This window comes from Dipodomys merriami, unplaced genomic scaffold, assembly GCF_024711535.1.
Source record: "Dipodomys merriami isolate MVZ:Mamm:240054 unplaced genomic scaffold, mDipMer1.0.p SCAF_5, whole genome shotgun sequence".
NCBI classification, from domain to species: domain Eukaryota; kingdom Metazoa; phylum Chordata; class Mammalia; order Rodentia; family Heteromyidae; genus Dipodomys; species Dipodomys merriami.
In genome coordinates, this window is record NW_027206068.1 from 34,165,556 (window position 1) to 34,188,120 (window position 22,565).

Here is a 22,565-nt window from a genome sequence, read left to right on the forward strand (position 1 = left end):
GACATTCTTTGGTTTGACTGGCATTCAGCAAAAAGTCAAATCTTAGGTTTATTTTAATTAATAACTACTTCATTCAAATTACAGACATACAATTCACAAGGATACTCATTTAATGAGGCTTTAATTATTTGATCTTAGGTATATGCTCCAAATTTAGAGTTCAAACTCTGTACATTAAAATTTATTTCATTTCAATACCTGTTCACTTCTAACCTCATACCCACACTCAACATGCCAGAATCTAAATGATGCTCAAATAATATCTCCCTTTTGCTATCCAGTGTTTCCCTGTTTAACTCAGAACAAAGCCCCTGAATAAGCTAGCAGCTTTATTTCCCTCTATGATTCATGCTCTCTTATTCTCCCTGGTCCTCATGTCCCTCCCTCCTTACTGACTTCCCCTCTGCTGTTCTTTAAATATGTCAGATGCACTCCTTCCTCAACAGCCGTTTGTATCTGTTATTGCCATTATCTAGAAACTTTGCCCATATAGTAAAAATGGCCTATTATCTTACATTTTTCAAATGTCACTCTCTTGGTGACTTTCTTAGCAAAAATTTTCATTACAATGCCTTTAAAATTGCAACTTCTCAGCCAAGCACTGGTGGTTCAAATTCATAACTTTAGCTACTTAGGAGGCCGAGACCTCCTGAGGATCATAATTTGAAGGCAGCCAAAGGTGGAAAAGTCCATAAGACTCCATTTCCAATTAAATTTTTGCTAGTTAATTGAAGCATGGCTCAAGTGGGTAAGTCCATCTATGAACAATCAGATGTGAGAGCAAGAGGCCATTGAACTCAAGGTCTAGTACAAGTTGCAACCTTATTTAATATTACTTTTTGCTCTTTCTTCACAGTACAATTTAAATGAAAGCATAACTCACAATATCCATTTTTAAAGGGTGAGCTAAACATTCTTCTTGTTACAAATGCATGAAAACAAGCTAGTATATGTTAGTTTTATATCAATATTTTCAAAAAATAGTAAATCATATTAATTTTTTATACCAGTGGGGATAAGTAAAAGTGTGTACTTTTTGAAAATAGTTCAGTTATGTACATACTGTAGTACAGTATTTTGTAGTCTCAGAATTTAAAACAGGAATTTTTCAAATTACAAGCAGGTTCTCAATGTTTAAAGATGAAAAGTAGTGCTTTAGTCATGAAAGTTGGAGCAGTAGGCTCCAGTACACTCTTATGAAGAAAAGTATATATAGAGAGATGAAGGTAGCATCAGAATTTTTCACAATTTGAATACAAGACCTTTCATAACAAATGTTTTCCTATTTATTCTACATTAGAAACTAAATTTAGAATTCTGGTTTGAGATGATGTATTTTGTTAGTTGAAAGAACAGAGACCTATAGTATACAATGTTATACTAGCAGTGAGTTATTAAATATTTTGTTTCTTAAGTGCTTCCTTGTAAATGAAATAAATTTTGGTATAGTTTATAAAGAATATACTTAGGCCAGGCGCTGGTGGCGGTGGCACATGCCTGTAATCCTAGCTACTCAGGAGGCTGAGATCTGAGATGCTGTTCAAAGCTAACCTGGACAGGAAACTCCGTGAGACTTTTATCTCCAATAAACCACCAGAAAACTGGAAGTGGCACTGTGGCTCAAATGGTAGAGTGCTCACCTTGAGCTGAAGAGCTGAGGGACAGTGCCTAGGCCCAGAGTTCAAGCCCCATGACTGACAAAATAATAATAATAATAATAATAATAGTAATAATAATAATATAACTACTCCTTGATATACAGACAATGAGACAATGCATGGATATAAATCAACACAGCTTTGGAATGAGAATATGTAGATTAACACCCCCCCCAGCATGTCACTATTGTGTATAGGTAATAACTCCTTGCATTTCAGTTTTGAATGTGTTAAGGTAGGAAAATTCTATGTACTATGCAGTGTGCAATCTAGAGATAACAAGGTGAGCCACCTGCTTTAGTTCCTTTGGGGAATAGTGGCTCGTTAAATAATTGCTTCATCTACCAGGAGTGTTCTGGTAAGTCTCTTTGTAACTTTAGATGTGTTCTGTCATTTAACTTATTGTTTAGTTTCTAAAGATAAAATTAGAACAACAATGTTATCCCTATGAATATGCCATTGATTGATAACACTAGAGGGCTGAATCCAAGAAAGAACAAGTTTAAACAGGAAGATGTCCAAGAATTAAAAACTTAATTTAGCAGAAGGGAGATGTCCACTCTCTGTAGCCTGACAAGTTAGTAACTTCTCATGTTTTGTGGAATCTGGAGATGATGATAACCATTCTGAGGTATGCTCTAAGTAACATTCTTATAGGAGGTGCAATGGAATGGTCAACCTAAACTTCCTATGATTTACATTTGATCATGCAATGAACGGACATAGGTCTCATTATAAGTAAGATGAAAGAATGTTAACCAATGTAAAGAGATCTTTCGATGAAACAGGATCCACTTGCAAAGATGTTCTGTTGAAAGAAGGGACTAGAAATGATGGGCAAGGAGATGAGATTGTATCAGCAAAATGAGAAAGAAGCTTATAATTGAACATCAATGGATGAAGTAAGTCAGGATGATCTGGTAAAGATTTCAAAATAAAGTAGATTATTGTGTATTTCAGATGAGGAATAGACAAGCTGAGGGAAAGAAACCACTGATGAAAGAATTGTTTCTGGGTCTTCTGAAGCTATTCAACTGGAAGAACTATGGAATATTCCTAAATCCTCTCTTTCATAAGGAGTTATGATATACTTTAAAAAGTGGAAAATATCCTAACACTGAGTGAATAGTTTAATTCAGTATAAATGTACTATAATATTTCAAATGTCTTCTTGCTTAGAATGTCAGGAGAGTTCAAAGCCCATGTATCAACAACAATGATCCACCTTCTATAACTGATTTCCTAACTTTTTCCTGTACACAGCCAGCAGCCTTGACCCAAATTCCCTTACCCAGTTAATGCCTCCAAATGATTCTGTCCATGTGCATCAAATACGACCTAACCCTCAAATCCCAAGCAGTCCAAGGCAAACCTCTCACATCATTAGGTGTTTTCAGAAATCAAATCTTCATTTCCAAAACTATATATAGAATGAAAGAGCCGATGGCATATCTTTGTTCTCAGTCGACAGGAAGTCTTACTGTATGTTTCACATATACCTCAAAGCCTCTTTTTTTATTTTTATTTTTTGATAGTTAGCATTTATTGGCTAGGTACTATTCTAGGCCTTAAATTCTTTTTCTTTTTCACTTCATTTTTCTCTTCATCCCTTTGTATGTCCCTACCTCCTTTCTTTCCTTCCTTTCTTCCTTCTTTCTCCCTCCCTCCCTCCTTTCTTCCCTCCTGTCTGCCTTCCTTCCTTCCTTCCTTCCTTCCTTCCTTCCTTCCTTCCTTCCTTCCTTCCTTCCTTCCTTCCTTCCTTCCTTCCTCCCTCCCTCCCTCCCTCCGTCCTTCCCTCCCTCTCTCTCTCTTTCTTTCTTTTTTTCTTTCTTTCTTTCTTTCTTTCTTTCTTTCTTTCTTTCTTTCTTTCTTTCTTTCTTTCTTTCTTTTCAGAAGCTCTTTTTTATAAACAGTTTGTTGTTTCTATTTCTGTTTCACTTCTATTATTCATATGTGTTCTAGTGACTCTATTTCAGAAACATTAACTTGGCAAATACAGTTTAAGACTATCATTCTGACAACATGTGTATAAGTACTTCCTGAATGAAATTCTAATTTCCAGATCCAAAGTATTGATTTATATATTTATATAAAATGATTGACATATGCACATATAATTTAAAAATCAATATGCATTCAAATATATATATCACACTTAATAAATAAAATTGGCTTTTCAAATAAGATGTGTGAAACACAACAGTTTTCCCCTCCCTCCCTCTCCCTCTCCCTCTCCCTCCCGCTCTTCTTCTTCCTCTCCCTCTCCCTGCCTCTTTCCCCCCATCTCTCTCCCTCCCCCCCCCATTTGTTGTGAAGCATATGAGCTCAAGACTAGCATTCTACTGCTTTGAAACATAGCTCCCGCCTGGTTTTAGGTTGGTTAATTGGAGGTAAGAGTCCTATGAACTTTCCTGCCTGGGCTGACTTTGAACCATGACCCTCAGATGTCTGCCTCCTGAGTAACTAGGATTACAAGTGTGTGACACGAGCATCTGGCACCACAGTTTCATTTTCAACAACCCAAAACATCTATTTGATAATCACGCATCACAGGTGATTCCCAAAGAGTTCGCAAATATAAATTACCTCTTCTTTTCTTGTTTCACGTCCTTTCTGTACAAACCAGATGACTTTTGCTTGTAAAGATCGTGGGGTACATTCCAGCAAAGTACTGTTGTTTTCTATGCCATAAACCAATCGCTCTTCAGTCTTATCCAAAGCATCTCCTACATAAGGGATGTTAATAGGAGCCTTAAGACTTGATTTTTACTGTTTAAAAGCTTTTTCTAAAATATATTCTTTATTGAGATTTCTGTAACCATATAAACAGTTAATTATTTTTTTTGCTAATTTATATGCAAGGTCATTTAGAGAAATTATTTAGATGACGCTTATTGAAATGGAATCACTGGAAAAAAACAGGACCTAAGGAGTAGAATGGAAGAAAATAACTGAAAATTTGGCTTTAAAAGTGTGATGTAAGAGTAAGTAAGAGGGTGTATTAATGTTAAATTCACAGGAAAACAGGAAAACAATGACAATTTCACTGACAAAGCAAGGAAAAGACTGAATACTTGTGGGAGCAAGGCAGAGGTGAAGTTCATGGTTACACACAGAAGCAGAAATGAGAATTCCTCATGGTGTAATGACACATAAATGTGAGTAACATCTCACCAAGAAATTTCACTTGTCCAAGTGAGAAGAGAGCACAACACTTGGCCAAGGACTTTGTGAACTAGAGTTTCTCCACTATATTCTGTCTTAAACCAAAAAGGCTCTGACAAGGCTCAAATGCAAATTTACTTACTTATTGTAAAGGGGGAAAAAAGCAAGATTTTTTTATTGTTTTTTGTTTTAACCAAGATGAATTCAATGAGTAAATCCCCTAAAATGTCCCCAATACTTCAATATTCCTTTTTTTTCTTCAAAAATGATCACTAAATTTCCCTAAGATTAAGGCAACATGATATCTTGCCAATGTTTCCAGAAGTTTGAGTCCTGCTGTGAATCATCAATAGCGTGCACGGAACAGCTGATGCTGACCAGTAATCCCTGAATGTGCTCATGACCACAGTTAAGCCCCCATACAGGGTGCCTTCATCCTGCCCTGGGAGAGTCATCAGGACCAGATGATACAAAACACAAACTGGTCACCATTTATTGTAATATGAGGAGTCAAAAAGGCATTTTTTTTTATTATGATTGAAACCAACCTAATACTGAAACCAACCAACACCACTTCTAGGTGGAAAAGGAAAGCAGTTTTACTATTTCCAATCTCATTAGGTGAACTGATACAAGCACTTTTTGAAGAGAAGAATCCTGTGCACAAGTCACCTGCCATATGTCACATTTTCTCCCTAGAATTCCCTAGCTTTGTGATCTAGTGTGAAATTAAATTTGCTTGTTCTGTAAAAACTTTCCCATAGTGTTTTAACTACATGAAAGAAAATAATTATATATTCCCTGTGGCATTATTCTATAGAAATAAATCACAGAAAATAATTTAAGAAATGTGCCATCTTGACTTCAGAGTACTCTGTAAGAAACACATTAAATTTGATTTGTCAAAAAATGATTACCGACAAACTGCTGTCCAAAGCATTGCTGAGCTGCATTTCCATGCCGCACATCTTGTCTGCGGAAACGCCTGCAGGAATGAGAATGCATTTAGTAGATGTTCAACTTTTAATCCTCAAGATTTTACTCTTTGAATAGCCATATTCAAGTTTCAAGCAACATCCTGCTAGTAAAAGAACTGCTGAGTCCTATGAAACAAGTGTAAACTACCAATTTTATGTTGTCCACTGAGCATACTCAGTAGTTAAGATTGGTATCTCTCTCTTCCTTAAGAGTTTGGCATTAAGCCAAACTCTGGATTCACAATAAATAATTAACAAATTTCTGTGTTTATCAGAAATTTAGTTCAAAAAGATGTGTGGGAATACGTACAATGAAATTTGAGTCAAAGAGTTGTAAAATCTTAAGTGTACTAAAAACTTCAGGTAAAAAAATGGTTTTGGACTCCAAGTGTTTTGTTCTTGTGTGATGGTAAGTAACATAAATATAATTCCTAATTTTAAAAAAGATGAGCTAATAATTAGCTCTCATACTTTTTTCAGATTTAATATTTGGATGGTTTATATATCTACTCACTTTACTGGTATCTTATATACCTTTAATTGTATGTCTTACATCTTGTAAGAATCAAGAAAGACTATTTTTTCCATTAAATGTGATGATTAGATTTAGGATTACCTGTAGTACATTTTCATCTTTTACAGACTGCATCCATAGCTATAGGTATGAATGTATATACAGCTATATCTATCTACCAATGGATTTATGTATGCGTATATAGCCATTGGTAAATATATATGACATATGATATATATGGATATATGGACATGTCTATACATATTACACACATATCTATCAATTGATCAATCAATTTAATAGTTTACTTTTGTGGAAAATATTTCTAGAAAATCTATCGATTCTTAAAAAATTACCATCCTTCTAAGCAATTAGCCAGTCAGTTTGTATTGGATTTCTAAAATCAAGATGCACAGTATTATTAATTCAAGTTAGAGATTATAAATATTTATATTTAAAGCTGGGTGCTGGTAACTCTAGCTTATAATGCTAGCTGTTCAGGGAGCTGAGATCGGAGGATCATGGTTCTAAATCAGCCCAAACAGGAAAGTCCCTGAGACTCTTAATCTCCACTAAAGAAGAAAGCCAGAAGTGAAACTGTTACCTTTGAGCAAAATATGCTCAGTGCCCAAGTCCTGATGAGTTCAAGCCCCAGGACTGGCATACACACACACACACACACACACACACACACACACACACACACACACACACACACACACACACACACACACACACACACACACATACACACACACACACACACACAAAGAATTACTACATTAATGTGGAAAACAGCACTTGCTTCTCTAAGCCACGCAGTTGTTTAATATTTGGGGAAAAATAAATGCATAGTAAAAATTTGACCCTAGATGGTGATGGTGAAATTGACAATAAATGCTCTAAACATAAACAACAGTAAAATCCAGAAAATGAATTAGATTCCCACTAACATTATGTAGGACTTCACACCTGTCTCTCGTTTACCTTGCTCTATGTACCCTCATTTGTGGAATGCAATTGACTTAATAAACACCTAAAATCTACTGGAGTCTCAGTGATTTCCCCTTTGTTGTTGTTGATCTAGGGTTTCTTTACTATCTCTAAATAATTGTAATGGAATATTACCTCAAACGATGAAATAGTATCTTACACCAGAGTTCAAGCCATTTAAAACAACTTAAAATATAATACCAAATGCTAAAACAGATGAACTTTTCTAATCAAATTGTAGAATAATGAATTGTAGAATAATGAACTATAAGCAAAAGCATACTTTAAATATAAAGATCTCAGGGTAGTAAACCTTACTTCAATACCTAGTGTTGAAATAGTAAAGCTAAGATTGTCATGTGAATCATTTAATTTCAGTACATTGAACAAAGAACTTGAGGAAAAGTAATAAGCAAAAATGGAAAAGTTTTATGTTTTTATATTGCTTTATACTATAAGGTACAACTATTAGACAACCTATAGAAGATGTATCTGTTGTTAATTCCCTATTTGGTTGACTTCAGTATTGGGGAATTTACATAAAGTCTGCTGAACAATGATGATTATCTGAACAGAGATAAAGTAAAATGAAAATACTTTCCGTGCCATAGAGATGGCATTTTATTGAGATTAGAATTGTGAGACAAAAGAAATCACCAACAGATAATTTCACATAAGTAATATGAATGAAATGAGTGAAAATTTTTTTAAATAATTGAAAACATACATTTACGAATAAAATATCACATCTTCCAGCAACAAGTTTTTAGTTCATTTTGCACTCTCAATTTTCAGCATTTAAAAGAAATGCATGTATTAGCAACTTGAGAAAGTTTGAACAAAGTTGCCTTTCATTCTAAAAGTTGCATATTTTTCTTGTATCTCTAGTCTCTTAGAAACTGTTACAGAGAACATTGCAAATAGATGAAAAATAACAGAAAAGAGAAAGATCCAGCTTTATAAATTACAGTCTATTTTGGAAGGAAAGATCATTTTAAACCAGTGGTTTGGATTGTGAATTAATGATTTTGTTCCCTTACTCATTTTCACTTTGTGAGCAGAAAACTATTTTTTTAAGGCCCAGTTTTCAATTTTGGCTTTTGTCGGGGTCTCAAGCAAGAAATGATCTCTGCTATAAAAGCAAACTATTTTCCTTCATATCCTGGAACTTGTGCATAAAGTTCTCTTTTAGGGATGGGTAACAGTTCAAAGAAATGTAAGAACACTGAAAGATCTCCATTCTAAGCCACTGAACTGAATTATTAAATACTTCACTTTTGTGCATGGCTTCTGACTCCAGTATTTTCTTCCAATGTGTCTACTACTCTGTCTGTTCATTTATCTTTTCCTAAGTAACTTTTTTTTTTTTTGTCAATTTCACCAAGTAAGGAACTGGTAGTTCAATCTTTTATGTATGTGCTGGTACTTGGATCTTTCACTTGCCTATATACTCTGGTCACTCAGGCATGTCTCCAATACAACTTTTTGTTGTTTAATTGGAGATGGAATCTTGCTGACTTTTCTGTCTGGGTTGACTTTGAACTTCCATTCTCCGTGTCTCAACCTCCTGAGTAGCTAGGATTCCATATGTGAATCACTGAAACCCACCTTGTTGTTTACTTTAAAAAGTGAAATATGTAACTTCTCAGTTAAATTTCATCATTCCTATTAATGGAAAAATTTTCTATTTAAAAGAATTGGTGCAAGGCTTCTAAACATTTTTATTGTTTCTAATAATGGCAAGATATAATTTGTTTTATTATAATTGTAAAATATTTTCTTAAAGTTTTATAAGACACTAATAATAGACTGTGTATTTTAAGCAATATAAGCAAGAATTTTAAATATTTGAATATCTCCCTCATAAAAAAAATGACCAATGCTTGAAAAGATGGAAATTGGTAATCTGATTCAATCATTACACAGTAGTCACACATATCAAAGAAGCACATCATATATCATAAATACATTTGCATATAAATTAAAGGGAATTATAATACTTTTTCATCACTAAGACTGATTCTTTAAAAGATCAACTTTTCACTAACAGATCACACTACTCTACTCTTGAGTCATGGACTTGCTTGATTTCCCTTGAGAATTCCATCCTCATTTGAACACAATTAATTCTCTTTAACGGAAGCCTGCCTATGATTTAGACTATTTCAAATGTTGTATTATTTTGGTAAGTAAATGAAATATTATTTATACTATGTCTGGTTCAATACTTCAATATTCAATAGTGAGCTACTACTGCCATTATTCGCAGTTCTATTCTCCACCTGTAGTTTCGATTTCCTGTTGGAAATAGCCAGTATTTCTGTGTAGTCCTTGTTCATGGTATAAAAATTGTGTTAGTAGAGAAAACATCATTAACAACATTTTCAAATAATAATAATGCTTTATGCTCAGGAATGGTTTCAGACATAATCATGTGTATAAAATCAATTACTCTGCTGAATTCTTTAACATGGCAAATAATTTAGCTCCTAAAGTTCCTTGCAAAACTTTCCTGTTAGTTTTATTTCTTTTTTTAAGCCTCAATCATTAATTTAGCACAAGTCAAATAAAGAAAATGCCAAATTAGTGAATTTAATCATAATGTGATTCTACTCTTACAATAAGTTGAAAAGTAGATTCTAAAGGATTTAAATATAAAAAACATAAATTTAAGTCACTAGTATACTTGAATTTAATACAAACTAATTGTCAGTAGAGAAATTTGAGATAATTTTACATTTTGACCTGTTTTGCCTATGGTCACTTTATTATAAGATTTAAAGACCCTTCTTATTTTGTAAGAAATAAAAAGAAACTTCCATATTCATTTTCCCAAATTGTGCACAATTTCATATGGTTTGAATGGAAAAAATAACCTTATTCTTCAAAGTACTTTGTGAACCTAAAGTTTTCTCTAATAAGTGGCAATGACTTCACAAGATCTTAGACATCAGAGTTGTAGATCTTTAAGTCCTTTTCATTTGTGTTGAATTAAATCACACATTTCATTAATTATACAGGTCATGCATTTGCCTAGGAGTTAAAATATTCACTTTCAAAATGAAATAAATGAAGACCATCTGGCAGAGAAAACATGGAAAACTGCAGCATGTATAATATGATGTTTATATTTTCTTTTTAAGCCTTTGAATCCTTCAAGTTCAGTGCCTTTAAGAACAGTGCATTGCCATTCCCATATTTTACATTTATCTATGCTTGTTTCATATCTTGCAGCAAAAGTTTAACAGAACGGGATATTTAAATGAAAAGTCAAGTTGAAAAATGAAAATTCAAAAGAATGTTTCGCTTTAGTCTATGTATATTGTAGCACATTCAAGTTACATTCAGGAAATTTTCCATTTTTCAAAACTTATGAGTAAACTATAATAGCTATGATGATTTAATGAAATAAAATTAGTATGATAATATTTGCTACATGGGTACAAAAGAAAAAGTAAAAAAAATCTTCAGAGTGTCCTAATCAATGGAAACATTCCATTGATATCCTAACTCACCTTTTTGCATGTGTGCCTGTTGGGTAGTACCGGGAACAGGATATGCCATCCCAAGCACAGTAAGGGTCCCGAGCCAGACAGCAGTCAGCACAGGCACTTCCATACATATCACAGTGATGGAATCTGACTTGAGCCACATCAGAAGCAGATCCAACATACAGCTGTTGCTATAGGAGAAAGAGAGGGGCCACTAGTGGCAATGGACAGAGCTTTCACTGAGCTATTTCCCAGGGCTTTCACATTTATACACAATTACAAAGGTTGCTCAACAGAGATGGTGATCAGTATTGAAATACTTTTAAAGACTTAAGTGAGAGAAAAACAAAATTGCAGAGCTTGACAAAAACTCAAAAAGCTGTCCATTTTTTTGCATTATCCAAGGAGAAGACTTATATTAGCTAACAGTACAAGTCATCATTTAGAGATTTAGCAACATCTATAAGAAATTGAATAAGTAGCCTTTGAACGTTGATATAAACATTCAGAAAAATGATATATATATATATACATATATATGTATATGTATGTATATGTATATATATGTATATATATATATATATATATATATATATATACACACACACACACACACACACACACAAACATGTATATCATGATGTAGTATTCACTGAGGGATGCACTAAGTGGAAATGCCAAGAACCAGGACACTGAATCTTGTATGTGTCCATTTGCTAAACAAGAATAATTATTTTCAAATAAATGTGAGACAATTTGTTAAACAACTGTTTTTGGACTAATTACAGTAGAGGGAAGATTTGCTTCACTGAACGCTTTTGGTTGTCATTATTACCACTATTATTGCCAAAGCACTAATGAAAAATAACTAGGAAGCAATTTTTATGATTTTAGATGTAAAATTATTCTCAACTTTCTTTCTACAAAGATTGAAAATAAAGATTTTATTGAATATAGTGTACCATTTACTTTAGTAATTCACTCAGGCATAGAGCTTCAGTTGAATAAGATATTTAAGTTCTAGAGCTATGTAGTATATAACATTAAGACTATAGTCAAAACTAGAATATTATACTATATATTAAATTTTATTAAGATGATTGATCTCATGTGAAATGTTTTTATAATAATAAAATGAAATGACAGCAAATATTTTTCATACACAAGATCATTTGCAAAATATTCTTTTACCCTTTGAAGTTAACTGACATACATACACACAGATATACAACAGATGTAACAGACATGCACACAGATATACAATCTCTACCCCACACCATCCACCCACCACACAACTTACTCTCTTTGAAGAGATCTCCATAGAAATAATAGGAGTTGGATCCTGTAATCAAGCAAAACAGCTTCTTTTTAAATAAAATACAGGACTCTACCTTAATATGATTGTGAATCACCAGACAATAATTAAATATACAAGTGGATGCATGACTATAATATGTAACTTTCATTTCAATAAATCACTCTGTAAACCCTATTAAATGAAAATACAGTTTAAACTTTCTTTTCTAATAGAATTTCCAGGTATATAGATGAGAAAAGCAGCAAATGATCCCATTGCCAGTTTAACTGTTCATCTCTGGAATATAATTTGTATTTCCATTTGTACATCACTGATTCTTTAGGAACTCAAGTATCTTAAATAATAAAAATAAAGTCAGAATTTTTAAATAAAGTACTTTAATTGAATTTAGAAGTAAGCTATTTAGGCTTTAGAATAGTATTTAATTGCTAAAAGCCATATGATTCTTTAATTACTTTCATCCAACTGTGTTCAGTTTAAAACACTTTTCTGTTGGAATTTTCATGGTGAACTACTTTGAAACCAAGATTCTTCGAAGGAGAGGAACAAGTACGTTTTCTGAGACCACAGGGGAGGAAGGACAATATAGTTTTGGGATACTTTATGTTATGTTTGCAATGCTGAGTAAGACTAGAAAATCTTTAAGGAGCATCGATGGTAACAACAACAACAACAACAACAGTAATTCTGCAAGTGGAGAAAGAGTAGGTAGATGCAATTCACTCTGAGGTTAATTTCCTTTGAAGAACTTTTTTAATAGAATATTTGATCTTTCTCCCAAAGTATTTAAAAAAACACCTTGACCTACAAAATTCAGTACAGTCAGGCATCATATACTTATTTATTCAGGCAGCAATGTTTTTGTAAAGAAGTAATGGTGTCCCTATCTGTAATTCCAGGGACAGCTGCCCTCCTCACACACACACAGCCAATCAAAGGCTCCACCCTGTGAGGAGGATGGGGAGAAGGCTGGGGAGTGATGGAATGGAGGAGCTGGGCATTCTGTACTCCACGAACTTCAAAAGGAAGGCTTTTGGGTCCTTCTGGCTGAGCATACCAAAACCAACCCCAGTTCCAAATCAGCCTGAGGAACAGGGAACGGCCCTAACCTAAAACAGCCCCCTACCAGCGAGCTTCAGCTCATCAGCCCGTTTCAAAAGGCCCAGCCAGCCCTTACCTTGGTTGTTCAGTTGGACCCAGGTCTTTATGACCGTGGTATCTAAAAGCCCAGGACAAAGGTTTCAATCCTGCCATTGGTACAAGATTGCAAGGATAGATCACCTCGATCCTGGAAACCGAGGTCTGTGACAGGAGGCCCTTAACAGCCAGGGGATGGCCTCAGATACCCAGGGGAATTACAGAACGCAAGCACGGAACACAAGAGTTGTGTCAAAGAGCAGTGAAATAATAGAAGAGCATTTCTGAGTATCAAGAAAAGCATTTTTAAAAGTGGTTCATTTCCAGACTTCGAAATGTAAGGGTCCCATAAATCTAAAAATATTCATGAAGAGCCCTAAATCTTTTCCACACTTGGCTGAGCTCCCTTTTCCTGAAGAAGACTAGCAGTCAGCAATCAAATATAAAGTTTTACTAAAGACAATAATAATAGTAATAATAATAATAGTAAATGTTTAAAAAATATATAAAGGGTTTTTTTTGGGGGGTAGCCACCAGAGCCCATATGGAACAAACGACAATAGCTTCTACACTTCACTAAGTCAGAGGATACCAGCACTTGGCTTACTCTATTCAAGTTTCTCAACTTAAGAAGGCCAGTACCCCAGCTGTGAGGAAAACTGTCCTTTTCATTGAAGTGTCTGGCTTAACAGCTCCTGATTTGGCTGGAAAGTGAAAGAAGCACTGCCCTGGGATAAGAAAAGATTTTTGAAATGGAAGGTTTTGTCTTAGGTGGTTGTTACTCCAAGGAGTTAAGACACACCTCAGAAGATAAACAAAACAAAACAAAACAAAAAAAGAAAAAGAAGCAATGGTGAATATTGTTAATTTAAGAGCTTTGGTCCCTAATAGGTCCCATATGAAACAAAATTTTACTTAAAGGCTCAGATGCAAAATATATAAAAACATAGCCTCTTTAATTGCATGGGAGGACGGATAGCTTAGTTTTTAGTTATAGGAAAGCTAGACTCCAGGATAGTAAAGACAAAATGTATTACCTCTTATAACTGTTGACATATATCCATTACGTATTTATGGTCAGGCCTCAAAATTTGTAGGTTATTAATGTTGATGTTGTGTTTTTTTAATTTGTAGACATACTCAGACCCAAAGCAGCAAAAAAACAAAATGGAGTTACAGAATGTACACTTTCCCAGATGAGATCTATCAAGGCCACACTCCTTCCTCTATCTGTTCTTGTAGAGTACATGCGAATCCCATGAACTACTTAATGCCATGATTTTTACCTTATTACACCTTTTATAACAAGTTGTGTTGCTTTCTGGTTTAAAATGCCTTCAAGCATGATGGGAAAGTGCTGTTTAAAGTTTATAAACATTAAAAGTTGTGAGGCATCTTAGTGTAGAAAATGTATTTATTAGATGAATTTCATTCAGGCATGAATTATACTGCTGTTGACTATAAACTCAATATTTCTTACTCAACCACCATATACTTAGAAAAACATCTTTAAGCAAAAACACAAAGTAAACTAGGTTATATATTGACCAGATACAAATGTTATAATCAGAAATGTACAGAAGACTCCTCAAAAGCAATAATCAGCATTTATGTGACCTTAACTATATATTCTATATTTATAGACTATATACACATAAACATATGTTAATATAAAATTACTGCATTCTGACTAGCTACCAATTATTTTCTATTATATTTTTCATTTAAAAGTTTATTTGTATAATTAATACACTATAATTAAAAGTCATATTTTTCTCCTGCCACAATGCCCACAATCTGAAAAGATATCTTTTGTTAATGTTCATAGCATATTTGCTGAAGATATAACTGACTTCTCAATAGTGCTTCTGTAGTTCACACACAATATGTCATTAATTTTTAGCAACAATTTATAAAGTGACACTGTTTTCAATTAAACAAATATTGGTCTCCTTTTGAAAAGTCTGTAAGAATCAAGTACAAACATTTATATTGTAAATCATTCCTCATTTCAATTTTCTCTGAATTCAAAACATATCTATTTGGAGAAAACAAACCTAGAACTATCATGACATCTTTGCTATTTAATCCTCTGTTTTCAATATCTTTAATTGTCCATAGATTTGGACTGTATTTTTAAGATTAAGAATACCTTGAATATTTGAAGTTCTTCTAGAATTACTTCTTCCATTGATCCAGTCTCTTGGTTATAAATTGTGATAACTTTAAGCACAATTCCAGTATCTGTAAGGAAATAGAAAAACAAATAACTAGAAAGCATGTCACAATGTCAATTACAAGTAATTAAAAAACATGCAGGGACTAGGAATTAAAATGGAATTTGAAATCTTACAGAAAAAAATCATTTTATCACTGCTAATTAAAATTATATAATTTCCTATACAACCATATTTCAACTCAACAAAATAATTTTATATTCCTGACCAGGAGTTAGGTCAAATACTACATGTTTTCTAAACTGCTTGAGCAATAAAATCAATCAAATTATAGGTTCAATAATGATCTTTTGAAATGATGAAACATCAGAGATGATATATTATTTCTATCTTCCTTGTTGCTTGATAAAATAAAACCTTCAATGTAAGGTTCAATCATGGTAAGAAACTTTCCAAGAAACTGACTGTGGGAATCCTATATACACTGTTTTTTCACTATTGAAGACTGATTGCTGCAGAAGCTGGTGCATTCTAGGAAAGCCCTTTAGCACCTAGCTTCATCTCTAGACCTATAAACACTTTTAACTAGGGAAAAATACAAGTTGATTTCACTGAGGCAAGAATAATATTTCTCCTGTCCCCATAAGACAGCTTCCATAATTATCCTTTATTTTATAATTTTATTTTTTAAATTTCCATCTTATTTTATTATATTTTCTTAGTTTATGCTTTATAATATTAATATTGATGTATTACTTGTACCAATTCTTTATGATAACATCTATACATGACCTACACAAATAACTTGACAGAGTTAATAATAATTTATAGGGGAAAAAAACTTTGGATGTGTTCAGTCAAGAGTTTCTATGATATTCCAGCAGTTTATTAAAAAAATCAGTTCTTGTATCTGGATTAATAAATGTGTATTTTAATTAACTGATAACTATTACTTGGACTTTTACATTACTTGTATATTTGAAAATATAAGTACCTATTAAATAGCTCACAATTATACCAGGTAAAAAGCAAAATGTAAGTGAAATGACTATTTTCAACTTTTGATTTTGCAATAATCACTATATGTTTTATTAGTTACCCTTGTCAGAAAAATATGAGGGAAAAAGATAATATTTGCTGTGTTTTCCAGTGTAGTTATCAAACATTCCTCAAGCATGTGTTTTTGTACTGAAAACCAGTATGATGTCTTTGATTATATATATATATGTGAACACAAATACAGCACAAATATATTTCTGGAATTTCCTAATATATCTGGCTAATTTGTCAAGAAAATATTCTTGGGCTATTATTTGTATTTTCTGCTTCTCAGGACATTTATGAACAACATACATTCATTGGCTTTATAAATTTGAGTCATGCTTATGAAACTTTTCTAAAAAATTAAATTCTGTCAAGGACACTATAAGAGAATTCATAGCCATGTAATTTAAATATTGGTAAAGCAGTGTGATGATTTGGCGATGATGTGTTAGTGTACAACACATTATTAGCAGTAACTTTCTACATTTTGAAAAAATGTCTATATAGGAGATCAGTTTCTGGAAGTATTAATATTTACTTATATCTTTATTTTTTAGGAATCCTAGGAGAAGCATTATCACCAGAATTAATGATATATCCTGATTTCTCATATATGCCAATATCAAGATCATGTTTATGTTTGGAGTGAGCAAAAAATACTTAACCTTATAAAATAACTGCTTTAGCGATAGATAGGCTACACAAGAAGAAAGAAATGATGGTTTTCAAGACATATAAAATGACTATGTTATTTATGTACTAAGTTCTCTTCCACAAGTTAGAGGGAAAATGTGGTGTTAATCACAATGATAAGTTCATCAGAAAACTTTACTTTTAAAATATTCAGCATATTTTGTTTTGTGAATGGGATATTATTAAAATAACTGTCACTTGTGCTCTCTAGTACTAATGATGGGATGGCTGACAAGTACTGCTATGATTATAGATTTACATGAAATTAGTGTCACGGTTTGTTGTGAGGCCTTTTTGAGCAACCAGGGCAATAATAAAGCTGACTATTCTCTCTCAGACACTTTACTACCATTATGGTCCACTTAATTTAAGACCAGTACTTTTACTGAGATGTGTGTCAATTATTTCTATTGCTTTTTGAGACAAGGTCTAGTTGTGTGGCTCAGGCTATATGCAAGTTACTATGGAATCTTAGCTGCACTTCAATTTTTGATTCACCTGTCTCATCAGGATCCAAGTATTGGAATTACAGGTGGGTACCACAATACCAAGAGTAATTATTCATTTCTTTGACTATTTCATTTATTCAAATATATTGCATACTGATGATGTAGCAATATTTAACATATTTTAAATTTATATCATATAACCTAAAAACCTTACCTGTGTCAGTGATTCTCAGATCTGAAACAAGCGTGACCACATAATTTATTGTCCAAACCATGATAACACTGACAATAAAACTATTAATAGCAATACGTTTTCCCAAAAAGTGGGCATAAACTCTTAAGAGTTTCAGTTGCTTGAGGACTCTATTTCTAATTTTGGATTAGCAGTGCACAAATGGATAAAGGCAACATATTATGAAAGTTACAATCTTTTATCTGAGTCAAGTGGACCATCTCCATGTTTTCTTTTCTCTTTACCTGTCCCAATAAATAAAACGTCATACTGGCCATCCTCAGCTTCTACTCGATCCACTGCTATTTGCTTCAAGTTGTATTTTCCATCTGTTTTTACCAGTATTGGTTTTTTGTGGGCAGGTTTTATGGGCTGGTACATAAGTGGATGAGTTCTTGCAAATCGAATAGCATCATCAGGGTAGTCTTTCGTGGTTCCATATCTTCCTCCATTCACTTTGCTGGCACACTGAAAAAGGGTGATTTTTGATCATTTTTTTGCTTTGACCTTTGAGAGAAAATTTATAATCAATTACAAGAAGAATTAGAAAAATGGAATGTGTTCAATTAATCAACAGTGCATTTAAAAATAGCTTTATGTTCTTCTGGTTAGAGAAATTAGGTCTGTGTCAAAAATTACAAATGGAGGGTAAATTATGTTAAACATGAGGAATATAAAGAGTGTAAAGTGATTTGGGAAAAGTGAAATATTTATAATACCCAGTTAGTTGGAAGGTGACAAAAACATGCACTAATACAAATGTTCAAATTGTTTCCCTGTTCTCTAATGTTTTTGTAATGCTGTAAGTTAAAATTTGAAGGTAAAGAACCTATTGATGAGCAAAGTAAAGTCTTTCCATTGAAATCTCTAAAAATTGAAGATCTCAGGTGCACAGCCAGTTTTCCTTTCTGAAGACTAGAATAACTGGTGACTGTTTATTTGCCTGTCTAAAGAGTCTTCATTCTCTAATATAAATACCTATTTAAGTTTTATCAGCACTAAGTATTGAGAGGGGCGAAAAATCTATATGTTGTACTCCTAAAATTTGTATAATTTTTTTTTTTGTCGGTCGTGGGGCTTGAACTCTGGGCCTGGGCGCTGTCCCTCAGCTCTTCAGCTCAAGGCGAGCGCTCTCCCACTTGAGCTACAGCGCCACTTCCAGTTTTCTGGTGGTTTATTGGAGATAGGAGTCTCACGGTCTCTCCTGCCCGGGCTGGCTTTGAACCGCTATCCTCAGATGTCAGCCTTCTGACTAGCTAGGATTACAGGCATGAGCCACCAGCGCCCGGCTTAAATTTGTATTATTTTGTATGGATTAGGCCCAATCAACTAAAAAAAAACCAGAAATAACTGCTACAAATGTCTCAATTATTGAATTACCAATTGCAAAATTAGCTGCTCACTGGCACTTTAAGTTACTTTTTTATAATTCCTTTAACTGTGTTGATTCATGGTGATGAATAAATTATCCTTCATTTCTCCTATTTTTCCCACTGACCACCAGTAATTGCAATGACTATCTTGACTTAAAAAATTCGCATAAAGCATAAATACAGTTTAGTAATCATATTCTGGCAAAGAAGGCAGTTATAATAGTTTGTTTTTAAAAAATCAGGCCCTATTTCTTAATTTTGCACGGATTTTTCACTGGAGTTTATTTTCATGATATATAATTGGAAACATTTTGGAATCACTGGAAGCCATTCAGTAACCAATCACTTCCTCCAATCTCCTTTAAGACCTGTGGTTTCAAGAAGCATTTCCAGCAAAGCCACAGGAGTGAGTTTCCTCCATTTAAGTCATATTTTCAATCAGTATGGTGAAATAAAATATATTTTATGCCTTACTGGAAGTAATAATTGGAGGCCAGTGAGAGAAAGTGATTGTAATGATCAAGGCATATACTTGTTAATGGAGGTAAGGTTTGTTTCCACTCTGGGTTTTGGCTGGGGGAAAAAAAAGAATTCCATTGTGTATCTATACCACATTTTCTTGATCCATTCATCTACTGAGGGGCATCTGGGTTGGTTCCATATCTTAGCTATGGTAAATAATGCTGCAATAAACATAGCTGTGCTGGTAGCTTTAGTATGGTCTTGTTTGTGATCATTCAGGTAAATGCCCAAAAGTGGGATACAGGTGGACCCATTGCAACGATGAGATGTACAAGACATTAAATCTAAAAATGAACTTTACAAGTGGGGGTGGGGTGGGGGTGAATGTAGTTGTGGAGATGGGAGGGAAAGGATGGTAGGAGAAAATCAAGGAGGAGGCAACAATGTTTGATAAAAAATGTACTCATTACCTTGCTCGTGTGATTGTAACCCCTCTGTACAGTTTTTTCACAATAAAAAACTTATTAAAAAGAGAGAAAGAAAGAAAAGTTTCTACATGACTTGCAAGTAGGATGAGTGAAATGGGGATAATCTCACCAGCCATTGGCACAACTGAGTGGTGACTTACATAACAAGGTAGTAGTTTGCTTATCATGGCCCACATAGGACATGTAATATTTGTTCCATCTTGTTATTTTAGGTCAGGATGTGCTAAAGCAAATCATTATCATAATCATAATGTTTAGACATGTGCCCAGTTAGAAGCACAAGTATTGGAATAAATAATTAGAGAAAATTTCAATAACAGCAGTTCAGAAGCAAGATCTTACGCTCTGTTTAAGTAACAATTAAGGAGAATGTTTGGCCTAGAAAACTTGAAAACTGATTCAGATAACAGAATAATTAAATCTAGATAGCATGTTTTATTTGCTGTACTGGAGTTTGAGATTGTGACATTTTGCTTGTTAAGCAAGTACTATACTACACTTTGCCAGATATTTAACCCTTTTGTTGTTGTTGTTGTTGTCAGTAGTGGGGGTTGAACTCTGGGCTTGGGCACTGTCCCTGAGCTCTTTAGCTCAAGACTAGCGTTCTACCACTTGAGCCACAGCACCACTCCATTTTTCTAGTGGTTTATTGGAGATAAGAGTCTCACGGACTTTCCTGCCCAGGCTGGCTTTGAACTGTCATCCTCAGATCTTAGCCTCCTGAGTAACCAGGATTACAGGTGTGAGCCACCAGCACCCGGCTATCTAACCCTTTTTGATTTAGGTATTTCTTTGGATAGTGTCTCATATTTTTGTTCAGTTTTGTTCTCTGACTGTATTCTTGACACTTAAACCTCCTGAGAAGGTAGGATTACAAGCATGAATGATCATTCCAGGCTTGTTCTTTCATATAAGGTCTTGTCTTGATTGTCCTCCTGATATCCCTATCTCCACTTTCTGAGTAGCGAAGATTAGAGGTATCTGTCCCTATGCACAGTACTGAGGAACATTTTACTATTGAAAATTTATGATGCTCATTTTATTGGCCAATCTCTGCCCAAATATCTCCTTAAAAGTAAAGTTGGTTGGAGATACTGAGTCGTATATAAAAGATAACATATAATTTATGGTTCTGCTAGAGGATATCCATTATAGATTATATTATTTTTATTAGATAATAAGCACATAGATATGAGGATTGATATTTCCTTTCTATCTAGGCATAGTTCACATATCAAATTCTCTAATGCCTTGTTTTGATGCCAGCCCTTGGAGTTGAATTCAGGGCCTAGGTACTGTCCCTGAGCTCTTTTGCTCAATATTAGCACTCTTCCACTTGAGTCATAGCTCCATTTTTGGCTTTTTGGTGCAATCCTCATATATCAGCCTCCTGGATAGTTAGGATTAAAGAAGTGAGTTTATTAAATTGCTTGTTTAACTGCAAAGTGTGGCAACCTGCAAAACAGTAACCGAATCATTACCAAAAGAGACTTTAAATAATAAGAATACTTCATTAAATGATTGAACTTACAGATCCAGGCCTTGGATATGGGACTTTTCCTTCATAGAGTGACCAGTGATATTCAGGACCTTCCTTGTGTGCATATGGGCCATTAAAAGCTGCTCGAATGCTGGACATATGGTAGACACATATAGCATGCCCTCTAAATATATTACTGCAAAATTGAAAAGGGAAATTATTATTCTGTACTGAGCAAGTTACCCATATAAACATATCATATACATCAATTAGAATTTAAAAAATCTTAACCTCAGTATTTTAAAAATCAAAATAAACATTCTTTTATAAAAGTGCTTTACAAAATGTAAACTTCCATATAAGTATATCATTTCCAACCCTGCAGACAGCTGTAGAGCAGGAATCATGTTCCTGTCTTAGAATGTAGGATCATACATTTTATAACACACCTTGAAGCAATTGGAAATGCTTGGGATCCTGGGGAAAGCAAGACAGTATCACAGCCAAAGTGGTACTAGAGCTTTTCAACATTCTATGTCAAGCAGCCTTTGTGTCACGTAACAGCTGGGAGCAGCTTATAAATCTTTCTTTCTCAGATTTACATGTGAATTCAACAAAGTTGAAATTATGAAATAAAACATGTCTTGTTTTTGATGTGTCTGAAAGTTTCAATATGCTATCATTTAGGAGACTAACTTATAAATGGATCATATCCACTCACAGAAAAACTATCCTATCTCATAACTTGAATTCACCATATAAAGCAGTTAAATAATAAGTAATGTAAAAGCCAGAAGAGTACAAAAAATGAGATGGTCTATGGATCATGATAACTATAAACTATATTCACTGTTTTTAATTTGCATTATGCTAGAATTAATGAAAATAATTTCTGTGTTACTTTGCTAAAGGAA

The 22,565-nt window shown here is 33.7% G+C and overlaps 1 protein-coding gene across 1 annotated transcript in view; it reads right to left on the reverse strand.

Annotated features, from left to right (window-relative positions):
- The window catches only part of Sema3e (semaphorin 3E), a 208,043-nt gene that overhangs the window by 11,387 nt on the left and 174,091 nt on the right, over positions 1 to 22,565 (reverse strand). Inside the window, exons 10-16 of the mRNA XM_069996369.1 lie at positions 21,703 to 21,847; positions 18,094 to 18,316; positions 15,406 to 15,497; positions 12,099 to 12,140; positions 10,823 to 10,989; positions 5,741 to 5,808; positions 4,245 to 4,384 (exon numbers count right to left, since the gene is read on the reverse strand). Of these exons, the coding sequence (XP_069852470.1) occupies positions 4,245 to 4,384; positions 5,741 to 5,808; positions 10,823 to 10,989; positions 12,099 to 12,140; positions 15,406 to 15,497; positions 18,094 to 18,316; positions 21,703 to 21,847 (877 nt within the window). The remainder of the gene's footprint in view (positions 1 to 4,244; positions 4,385 to 5,740; positions 5,809 to 10,822; positions 10,990 to 12,098; positions 12,141 to 15,405; positions 15,498 to 18,093; positions 18,317 to 21,702; positions 21,848 to 22,565) is intronic.